General features: G+C 33.5%; 1 protein-coding gene across 1 annotated transcript; it reads left to right on the top strand.

Moving 5' to 3' along the window:
- Positions 1-2,140: 2,140 nt before the first annotated feature.
- LOC125124194 (olfactory receptor 2L2-like) lies at positions 2,141-3,079 on the top strand. Its single transcript, XM_047774343.1, has one exon. It carries the CDS (start codon positions 2,141-2,143, stop codon positions 3,077-3,079), a length of 939 nt encoding a protein of 312 aa, XP_047630299.1.
- Positions 3,080-12,113: the final 9,034 nt, after the last annotated feature.

Below are 12,113 nucleotides of genomic sequence, written 5' to 3'. Positions count from 1 at the left end.
GAGACTGTTTTATCTATTTTCTTTCCAAATCTAAAAATAAACACAGGGAAGAGAAATATGCAATGAAATTGATGAATATTGACTTTATGAGATGGTGATAATGTAATTCATTTTTAAACCTAGGCAGATTTGGATGGTTTTAATTATCATAGAGAATATATATAATTCTAACCTGAATCACAGAGCAAATAATAGGTTTGTTCCTTTACAAATGAAATAGTCTAGGCTCCTAGGTGGAGAGAATTTTGGGTTGGGAGAAAAAAATGAATTGGATTTCTCTTGGAAGTTTTGAAAGACCAATTTTAAAAATAATGTGTGTGGTTGTTGTGAGGTTAAGTGAAAAAATGAATAAAGTATAAACACAAATAACTGCATTTTAAGCCATTTCACATGCATTCCTGGTCTTATACCACCTATATAGAATTTCTATTTTCATGACTTCAAGTGTTTTTTGTTTTTGTTTTTGTTTTCATTTTTGTTTTTTTAATGGCTGCACCCATGGCAAGTGGAAATTTCTAGTTCAGGTATCAAAACTGTACCATAGCAGAGACCTGAGTAGTTGCACTGACAACCCTGGGTACTTATCCTGATGCACTATGAGAGAACTCCTCATTCTTCTTTTTCAGCTCTTTTAGATGCTGATTGGCAAAAAGTGACCCACCCTTATTTCACATTTATTACCTCAAAATAAGTAACATTTGAAGGATAAAATAGGTGAGATGGGTGGTGCATTTAGATAGATATATACATACATACATACATATATACATAAGTAACCTCACATGATGGAACACTAGAACAATATAACATATATTACCAAAAAATACTCCATTGGCAGTCATGGTAGATGAAATCAAATGCCATGTCTGATCTGCCATTCATTGCTTCTTTACTTTTTTTCACCCTTTGTTTCTTCTCTTTTTCTCTATTTTTTTATTTTAGCTGCATCTGCAGCATATGGAAGTTCCCAGTCTAGGATGAGTTGAATCTGTGCTGCAGCTGTGGGTCTAAGCCACAGTCGTAGACATGCCAGATCCAAGCTGTATCTGTAACTAACACCACAGCTCATGGGAATGCCAGGTCCTTAACACACTGAGGAGGCTCATGGATCTAACTCACATCCTCATGGACACTAGTTGGGTTCATTACCACTGAGCTACAGTGGGAACTCTTTTTTTCATTTTTAAAATGTGAAGATATTAACTACTATTAATAGTTAAAAGATATTAACTACTATTAATAGATATTAACTACTATTAACTACTATTAATAATGTTAAAAATAACTGTATAGAACAATGTAACATAAAGCAATGTTTGTCATGTATTAGAGAAGCCCCAAGATAAATATATATATATATATTTATATATATATTTTTATTTATATATATATAATAATATATATATATATATATATATATATATATATGCTACTTAGGAGACCTTGAACATATTTTTCAAACTACAAGGAGTATTTTGTCTACTTTAATTACAGCATTGAAAATCTCATTGAGGAGGAAGAACAAAATGACCTGTGTAAATGGTACTTGACAATAAGGATTCATGTTGATTCACAACAGATGAACCAAATGTTACCTGACTTCAAGGAAATATTACCTGATTTGACATTTCTGTGCAAAGAAGTCTCAAGAAAGAAAAATGGCTTCTCAATAGGAGGTGGTAGTTGTCTGCAGATTTAGAGGTAACACTTAGGACTTAAGTATGAAAAAGAAATCATTATTTAATAGTAATAAGCATTAATTCCAAGTAAAATTCTATAATGTATGAATTTACATTGATTTCCACTTAATATATTTTAAATACCCCGCATGATTTGTATGTTATATGAGTTTGTGTAGGGCAGTATCTAACTATTTTTTCTAAAAATGTCAAGATATTATATAATTTTAACGATTTTCTAGAAAATGCTTTGGCTAAAACTGTTTGCAGTTTCAAATTTTAATCTTTAGATCAAAAAATGTTTTCTCTTTCCAAAACAAATAACTTCAGTTTTTCATTTAAGAGCTGTAAAATTTTAAATAATGCACAGCCTGCCTGAAATAGTAATGTGAAGTTAGTGTATTATTTTAAATTTGAAATACTTATGTATTTGCCTTCAGGAAAAATCATAAGAATGTCACATGGAAAATTATAATCAAACATCAACTGATTTCATCTTATTGGGATTATTCCCCCCTTCAAGAATTGGCATCTTTCTTTTTATTCTCATTGTTCTCATTTTCCTAATGGCTCTATTAGGCAACCTCTCCATGATCTTTCTCATCCTTCTGGACATACAGCTCCACACACCCATGTATTTCCTACTCAGTCAGCTCTCTACTATGGACCTGACCTATATCTCCACCACTGTCCCCAAAATGACTAGCAATTTTCTGTTTGGAAGCAAGTCAATCTCCTTCATAGGTTGTGGGATTCAGAGCTTCTTCTTCTTGACTCTAGCAGGTGCAGAAGGATTGCTTTTAGCTGCAATGGCTTATGATCGTTACATAGCCATTTGCTTTCCTCTTCACTATTCCATCCGAATCAGCAGAAGAGTGTGTGTGTTGATGATAATGGGATCTTGGTTGCTAGGCTCAGTCAACTCCTGTGCCCACACCACATATATTCTCCATGTCCCGTATTGCCAATCCAGGGCCATCAATCATTTCTTCTGTGATGTCACAGCCATGTTGACTCTGGCCTGCATGGACACCTGGGTCTACGAATACACTGTTTTTGTGAGCACCACTCTCTTCCTTTTGTTGCCTTTCACTTGTATTGCATTTTCCTATGGTCGTGTTCTTCTTGCTGTCTATCGCATGCAATCAGCAAAAGGGAAGAAGAAGGCCTATTCAACCTGCAGCGCTCACCTCACTGTGGTAACTATCTACTCTGCACCATTTGCTTACACTTATCTACGCCCAAAATTTCTCCGTACTCCAACAGAGGACAAGGCTCTGGCTGTGTTCTACACTATTCTGACCCCAATGCTCAATCCTATTATCTATAGCCTGAGAAACCAGGAGGTGATGGGGGCTCTGAGAAGAGTAATTCAGAAAATCCGCTCTGTGAAAATGTAGACAAGGTTTTTGCATGAGTGTCAGACTTGGTGTAAATCCATTCAGTGGTATACAATAATTTAAAATAGTATTTACCATCAAATAGAAGATCTAAAATTAGCCTATAGGAAAAAAATACTCATATCTGGACATGATTTTACATATACATATATATATAGTGTTTTCCAGCCTCATTCTTCTTTCTTCATGGTGTTTTTTTCCCCATTAGTTTACAAAAGCTTTTAATTTTCCTCATACATTGTTAATGAAAAATAGTCTTTGTCAAGTAATAATAAAAATGGAAAATGTCTAACTGAAGTTGTTATTAAGCATACAAGTTTTACTATTTTCCATTTATTTTACAATATATCTAAAACATGTATTCTAAATGACTAGATTGATTTGTGTCAAAAGACTTCTTGTTCTCCTATAATTTCCAATAAAAGTTATTCTTTCCTAAATATAGGGAAACTACATATCAGAGATCGAGCTGAGGGTTCATCAGGTATTCTGAAGTCCTTACACTATGTTAAATGGAAATGATAAATTGATGTTCTATTTAGGGTGGTGCCTCCTAGGGAAGTGACTCTATATCAGCTATACCTAAGGATCAGTAACAAGGATTTGGATATACCGAAAGAGAAAAAGGACTTTTTTTATTTTACCTATTATGATTTATTCTCTATAATACTTTGTTAAAAAGTTCAGTGATTAACATTCAGGATTTATAGAGCCAGGGGACAACCAAGTGGAATAGAAAGAGTCTGTCTGAAGTCTTTGCCCTGAAGGCATACAAAGTCTCTCGCTTTGTGGAAATAAGAATCATAAAATGAATGGATCAGAGTTTTGTCTAATTAGTAGATACTGGAAATATCAAGGACTTTTTTTGCAACCATCCCCCATACTCTACACATATTTAGTTTACATCCTAAGTAGTCATTGTAATTCTTGTATTAGATTCTATCTCTAAGATGATATTTTATTCTCCACGCACTACATCCCATAATTCTACTGAAACAGGTTGAAGAAAGTTAAAATTCTATGGACCAATTTTAGCTGTTCATATTATGGCTTAGTCACTTACCTAAATAGGTGCCACTACTACATCCCAGAAAAATATATTAGTTCAAGTGTACTTCCTGGTTGAAACATTAACACTGTCCTTCAGTAATCCCTGCAGAAATGTTCATTCTTTTCATCAAGGTATCTTCAAATACAAAGTAATTTGATTTTAAATTTGTTAACTATTCTTTTCTTTTTTTTACATTTTCATTTATAGATGATTTAAAATATTGTGTCAATTTCTGCTATACAGCAGTGACCCAGTTGTGTGTGTGTGTGTGTGTGTGGTTTTCCATTTCTTTTACTATTTTCCCTCAAGGTTTATCCCAAGAGATTGGATATAGTTTCCTGTGCTATAGAGTAGGAATAATTGGTTTCTCAAATGTTACTTGAGAAGAATATTTAAATGAAAATATATTTACTTTGTAATATTGCAACAGTTTTTCAAAACTTTTTTTAGCACCCCAAAGCATATGCTAATATTGCAACCCAACATAACTCCTCTGTACACATTCATGCTCAGAGATAGGATAAACAAAGATTTCAAATAATAACAATATTAAACCAAGCAAGTAACACTTCTGTGTGAGAGACTATTTAAGCACACCTGCTACATGCTCTGAGAAAAGTAGAATTAGTGAATAGAAGGAGAAAAACATCAGGCAAACCAGGAAAAAAAGATGATAATATCTGGTGGATATTTCAGTTGTTATCATTGTAAATAATCAATGGAATGTGAAATTGAGAAGGGATGTCCATTCCAGACCCCTTATCCATTTCAGGAGTGAATAACTGAGAGAATCAGAAGATGTGTATGTTGTGTAAAACTTGACACACCATGTCTTAGGAAAATTACACAGTATCTCTAGAGTTAGTTTTCTGAAAAGCAAGATGGAAAAAATATACTCAAAGCTCTTAGGAGATAGCATAGGGGAGCAACTATGTATTTTTCTCTTCCCAGCTTGGTCTTATGAAATTTTCCCTGTAATAGAAGTCAGGTTAATAGTATTAACATGTATACCTCTTGCATACATGAGAGGAACATAAGAAAACTTAGTAACTCCCTAAAATGGCTCAAGCCATTATCTTAAAGACCACCTTCAGCTAAAGACAAGAAATGTTGGGAAAAGTGAAGGCCCATTATGGTAGGTTACCATTAGAGACACAGAACCAGGGATACACTTGGTATGCAGACTTGGTGACTGCCTTCAGCATTGATAGGCATTTCTAGAGATTTGGTTATCACTGCATTCCTTTCCAAATGGAGACTTCCCTTACAAATGCAAATACATATTAGAAAATGAGAGCTTCCATTCCAATTTTCAGAAATTTTTCTTTGTCTGGTTTTTTCTTGAAAATAAAAAGCCTGAAATAATCCTTAGGCTAAAGAGGCATATTTAGGGGTGCAGTGGGGAATAATTCAGTTTTTTACACCAAAATCTCAAGAATTGGAGATAGAGAGCTCAGGAACAAATATTGAAAACAACAGGAGTTCCTGAAATCTTTTATTCTAATAGTCTTCTACCTCAGAAAAAAATCAATTTCAACAGACTTCATCTAGATTTCATCTAGACCATGGGAAACTTCTTCCCCCTAAGTACTTAACATTTTAGAAGCACAATACAGAAAGTAAACAAATATTTTATACATAGTAGTTTGTATTTCTTAATACTATATCCCTATATTGTATCTTCCCCCTTCCTCTAACACTGTTAAACACTATTTTTTTTTCTTTTGTGTAACTTTGAGTCTATTTCTGTTTTACCATAAACATTTGTTTTATTTTTGAAATCCCACATGTAAATGATATCATACAATATTTGTCTTTCTTTAATTTCACTAAGTATGATATTCTCTAGATCCATCCACACTGCCGCAAATGGCAGAATTTCATTCCTCTTATGGTTCAGTAATATATCATTGTATACTTCACACCTTCCTTACTATTCATCTGAAGATGGACACGTGTTGCTTCCATATCTTGGCTATTATAAATAGTACTGCTAAGAACATTGGGAGGCATATGTCTTTTCCAAATAGTGTTATCTTCTTTGACTATATACCTAAGTATGGATAAACCATTAAGTAGTTCAATTTTTGTATTTTTTATTTATTTTTCTTCTTTTTACAGCCACACATGAAGCATGTGGAAGTTCCCAGGCCAAGGGTTTAATCAGAGCTGCAAGTGCAGGCCTACAACACTGGATCTGAGCTGCATATGCAACACATGCTGCAGCTTGTGACAATGATGGATACCTAACCCACTGAGCCAGGCCAGGGATTGAACCCACATTTCTCATGGACACTATGTCAGTTTCTTAACCCACTGACCCATATTGGGAACTCTAAGCCACAATGGGACTCCTCAATTTATAATTTTTTGAAGCACTTCCATACTCTTTTCCATAATGGCTACACCAAATTTCATTCCTCCAAGCAGTTTTCAATATTTCCCTTTTTCCAAATTCTTTGCCGAGACTTGTTCTTTATGGTCTTGTATTGATAGCCATTCTTTAAGATTCGAGGTGATATCTTGTTATTGTTTTAACCTAAGTTTCTCTAATAATTAGCCTCATGGAACATCTTTTCATGTATGTGTTAGCTACTTGTGTCTTCTTTGGATAAAAAGTCTCTTCAGGTCTTCTTTGTATTTAGTTTTTTTTGATATTGGGATATATAAACTGCTTATATATTTTAGATAATATCACCTTGTTTTTTATATTGTTTGCAAATATTTTCTCCCACTTAGTAAGTTGTCTTTTCATTTGATGTAAAAGAGCTTTCAAATTAAATTAGACTCCCCCCCCTTTTTCTTTTCAGTCTTTTTGTCTTCTCAGGCCACACCTGCAGCATATAGAGGTACCCAGGCTAGGGATCCAACCGGAACTGTAGCCACTGGCCTATGCCCAGCCACATCAATACTGAATCTTAGCCATGTCTGTGACCTACACCACAGTTCAAAGCAGCATCGGATCCTTAACCCACTGAGCGAGGCCAGGGATCAAACCCACGTCCTCATGGATGCTAGTTGGATTTGCTAACCACTGAGCCATGACAGGAACTCTTAGAGCCTATTTTTTTTTTAATGTTTTTATTTTCTTTCACATTGGGGGACTGATCTATCAAGATATAACTATGATTTTTGTGAGGAAGTGTTCTGCCTATGTTCTCTTCTTGGAGATATATGGTTTCTAAATTTACATTTAGGTTTTTAGTCCATTTTTATTTTATTTTTGTGCATGAGGTGAGAAAATGTTCTAATAACATTAATTTATGTGTAGCTTTCCAGTTTTCCAGTATCATTTCTTGAAGAGACTCCTTTGTCCATTTTATATTATTGTATATTTGTAGTAGATTATTGGTCATTGGTGCATAGGATTATTGCTGGTCTCTATTCTCTTCTAGTGACCTATGTGTCTCTTTTTGTACCAGTACCATGCTTCCTAAATTATTGTAGTTTATCTATTGCTTAAAGTCAAGGAGTTTTCTTTTTCCAAGTTTACTTTGGCAATTTAGGATCTTTTATGATTCTATATAAATTTCAGGATTATTTGTTCTACTTATATAAATAATTCATTGGTGTTTTGATACAAATTTTACTAAATCTGTGAATTGCTTTGTGTATTACAGTCATTTCCTGGTATTCATTCTTCAAATCCAAGATCATGGGAAATTCTTATGTTTCTTTATATCATCTTCCATTTCCTTCACCATTGTTTTATATTTTCTAAGTATGTGTCCTTTGACTCCTCAGTTAATATTATTCCCAGCTATTTTATTCTTTTTGATGTGATTTTAAACAGAATGTTTTAAACTTTCTCTTTCTTATATTTCATTATTCATGTATAGAAAAACAACCAATTTTCTGTATACGTATCTTACATTCTAGAAATATACTGAATTCATTTATTAGTCCAAATAGATTTTTGGAGAGTATTTTAAGGTTTTCTATATAAAATATCATGTCATCTATAATGCTGACAGTTTTATTCTACTCTTATAGTGTAGATGCCTTTTATTTCTTTTTCTACTCTGATCGCTGTGGAGAATTCTTCCAATATTATGTTAAATTCAAGTGGGGAAGTGGCATCCTTATCTTCTTCCTGGATTTAGAGAAAAATAAAATATTTTTTTTGCATCCTGTGGTTTTGGAGAGTTGAGTTTCTGTTTATATTTGCTTGATAAAATTATGAAGATTTCATGATTGACTATCTCTGTAGAAATGAGAGAAGAGTGAATTTAGGGCTCAAGTGTCTCATTGACCTCAAGTTGTATAAAACATGTGTTTGTGTTGTACAATGTAGAAGGAACTCAGTGTTTAACTACTAATAACTCATTTGCTCTTGGAAGTAACTGGCCTATGCCACAGCATGCAGCAACACCAAATCCCTACTGCCCTAGGCAAGGCCCAGGATCAAATTCATGTCCTCAAAGAGAATGTGTTGGGCACTTAACCCACTGAGCCACAATAGACAATCTCTCAAACTACTTTAGAATTCACTTGGAGCCTGTAGATGATATCATGGGAAAACTGCAAGAAGCCAGCTATGAGAGAGATTTTTTTTACCAGAATCAGTTCTCCCAGATCTCTAAAAAGGAATCTTTTGAAAGAAATGTTATATGTGGTCACACTGGCTAAAATTAGAATAAATATAATTAATTTTTGAATTAGTTTAAATGTTAAAGTTTAGTTGATAAAAAATTGCAATATGCTATTCACTCTGTTAAAAAACAATTTTTATTAGATTAGTGCCCTATTCTTAATAAGAAATTGCAAAGTTTTTTCTTCTTTATTTTTGTAGTAACTTTCATAAAAACAAGATTCTGCATCTTAAAAATAATTTTCTATGTTGTTTATAGCAGGTCTCTTTAATGAAGAAGACTGAATCTTACTTATAAGTATTACAACTATTTACATGTGTTTATGTATAACACTTATGGAAGTCATTCTTGCAAATACTTAAGTAAATGGGAACATAGGACCAAAGATAAGTTAGTTGCCCATGAGAAATTAAAAATGGGGCATTTTTGATTTATATAAAATGATTTATTTATGTACACAATTAGAAAACACCAGCTATAAAATCAAACCGAATGGATGGCATGATTTAATTTGTACCTAATAAGGCTCAAAACAGGAGAATAATAAAATGGATTCATTGCAAGAAACAAACTGAAAATTGCTAGCAAAGGTAATTCAGTTAGAACAAACATCAGAAGCCATATAGTTGCCTCCTCCTCCACCACTACTTCAACTACTTTACATAATCTCCTCTATGATCTCCTCTGTTCTTGTTATTGGGTTATACTGTGTGGTGAGAATGCTGAACCCTAACCAATTGTTGTAGCCCCCCAGAACCTGTCCCCTTGGAGAAAGAATTCTGCAAAGAGACTGAGGGTCTTAAGGCAAATAAGTGTTTATTAAGAGAGAAGATAGGTGTGGAGAAAACACAGACTGGCTGGGAGGAGGGGGTGGAGAGGGAGTGAGAGAGAGACAGAGACAGATACAGAGAGAGAGAAAGAGCAAGAGAGGAAGAGAGTGATACATGCTTTGGAGGTCTTTTAAATCACCTCTATGGGCAGTACTTTGGGCTCCCTCTGGCCAGTTATCTTGCTGCTTTTGGCTTTGGCCTGACTCATTCTACTTGATTCATCGAAATTTTGGCCACGGGGGTCCCATCATGGCACAGCGGAAGACAGTTCCAACTAGGAACTGTGAGGTTTCAGGTGTGATCCCTGGCCTCACTCAGTGGGTTAAGGATCTGGCATTGCCTTGAGCTATGGTGTAGGTCACAGATCTGGCTCGGATCTGGAATTGCTGTGGCTCTGGCATAAGCTGGTGGAAACAGCTTTGATTAGACCCCTAGCCTGGGGAACCTCCATATGCCGTGGGTGCGGCCCTAAAAAGACAAAAAATAATTTTGGTTAATATAATCAAATGAATAATAAATGACTATATGAGGACAAATTATTACTTTGCACTTACTGAAAAACATTATATAAAATACACGTTCCAAATAGTTTAGAGACATAATAATATTGGAAGAATCAGAATAATTTGTTTCTTTCCCCACTGAATTGACCCTTAACATACCTGAGAAAATGTCTCTGGAAGTTATCATAATGTATTACTCAATCTCAGCTTACAGCCATCCTGGACAATTAATGACTTGCCCTACATTATCTAAGTCTCAATGAACATTCCTAAATGAATACCAAAAAAAAAAAAAAAGAGAGAGAGAGAGAGAAATTCAATCTCCAGGTTTAAAAAAAAAAAAAAAAAGCTTCAAGTGTTAATTATTGAGATGAAAGATTAATGTATAGTATTTTTTTTAGATATTTTTCAAAGAAGTCTACTCAGAAAATGACTTTGTTTATACAAAGAAAATTAAATTTTTAGGAAGAGATAGGACCTAATCTTATGGCGATATACATTTGTGCTCAAGAGATACTGAAGAATAAACCTAACATCCAATCATTAATAATGATTTTGGAGGACAGCCTTTCTAAGATTCCCTGCTTATTAAAATATTTTTTATGAATTAAAATGGCTTTATGGCACCCATTGTATTCTTAATGATGCTTCCTACTTGTTCTTTAACCTACAAGCCTGAAAAATTTCTAGGCAAAACCTAGAAATTACTTGCCTAGAATTTATATGAAAATATAAAATGGAAAATATAGTGAAAGTGAAGTCAAAAATGGCTACTGTTACCTGTCTATGAATATATATATATTATGCATGTATGAATGTGTGTGTGTATATATATATATATGCTAATTATATTTGAAGGATAACTTCTAGAAATAATCCAGGTAACTAACAATATATTTTTAAGAATATACTTTATTATAGCTATCCAATTTTTATTTTTAAACATGTGCTATGTAGAACTGAAATATCTAATGCTTTTAACTTTATTATTTTATTTATTTCCTATTTAGTTGTTATATATATCAATAAATTTTCAGTGGAAAAAATAACAATATCTGAATAAACAACCTTGCAGATGTTTTGTGAGAATCAAATGTGTGTAACATATGGAAACCACTTGAAAACTATATAATCATGCAGAAGGGGATGACAAGCAAAGTGAATATAAAGATGACGACAAAGATATTGATAAAGACGTTAAAATTCAGAGCTATACTTTAATGATATTTTATACATGGACATAAACTGCTTTATGTTTCTTATCATAGAAAGCTTGTAATTTCTCATTTTTCTTTTTTTTTTCCTAAGGGCCACACCCATGGCATATGGATGTTCCCAGGCTATGAGTCGAATCAGAGCTATAGCTGCTGGCCTATGCCACAGCCATAGTAATGCCAGATCCGAGCCATGTCTATGATCTACAACCATAGCTCATGGCAACACTGGATCCTTAACCTACTGAGCGAGGCCAGGGATTGAGCCTGCATCCTCATGGGTATGAGTCAGATTCATTTCCACTGAGCCATAATAGGAATTCCTTATATTTATTTGTATCTACTCTACTTAAAAAAATACAGGTTGGAATAATTAAATGTTTAATCTACTCTTACATTTCTTATTGGTAGATAAACTAGAATTATATCTAGTTTTATACCTAAACTCTGATATACTTGTGTAATGAAACATAATAAACTCATGGCCATTGCAAAAACAGATTTGAAGGTGATATAAAAATCAGTTTCTGTGTTTGAAAAATATCTGTCTACGTAATGACCAATTTATGTCATAAGGCTGATCACCATTATAGAATTTCACTGAGTAGTTTGAATTAGGACAAAAACCTAGACACACAGAAATATTCTTTTTGTGTTCTAGATTTCTTTATACTGTAAAACTTTATTTTTGTCAAACTGGATAGATCTAAAATTGAAAATACACATTACTTTATTAAATACTGTCAGTAATATTCCTAAATCAGTAAGTTAATATGTCATTGTGTACTATTTGTTTCTATTTTTTATTTTTAGAACCTATTGTAGAAACATTTGAAAGAACATG

Source organism: Phacochoerus africanus, chromosome 4, assembly GCF_016906955.1.
Source record: "Phacochoerus africanus isolate WHEZ1 chromosome 4, ROS_Pafr_v1, whole genome shotgun sequence".
Taxonomy (NCBI): Eukaryota; Metazoa; Chordata; class Mammalia; order Artiodactyla; family Suidae; genus Phacochoerus; species Phacochoerus africanus.
Note: the sequence above shows the minus strand (reverse complement) of the source record. Positions and strands in the feature narration are given on the sequence as shown.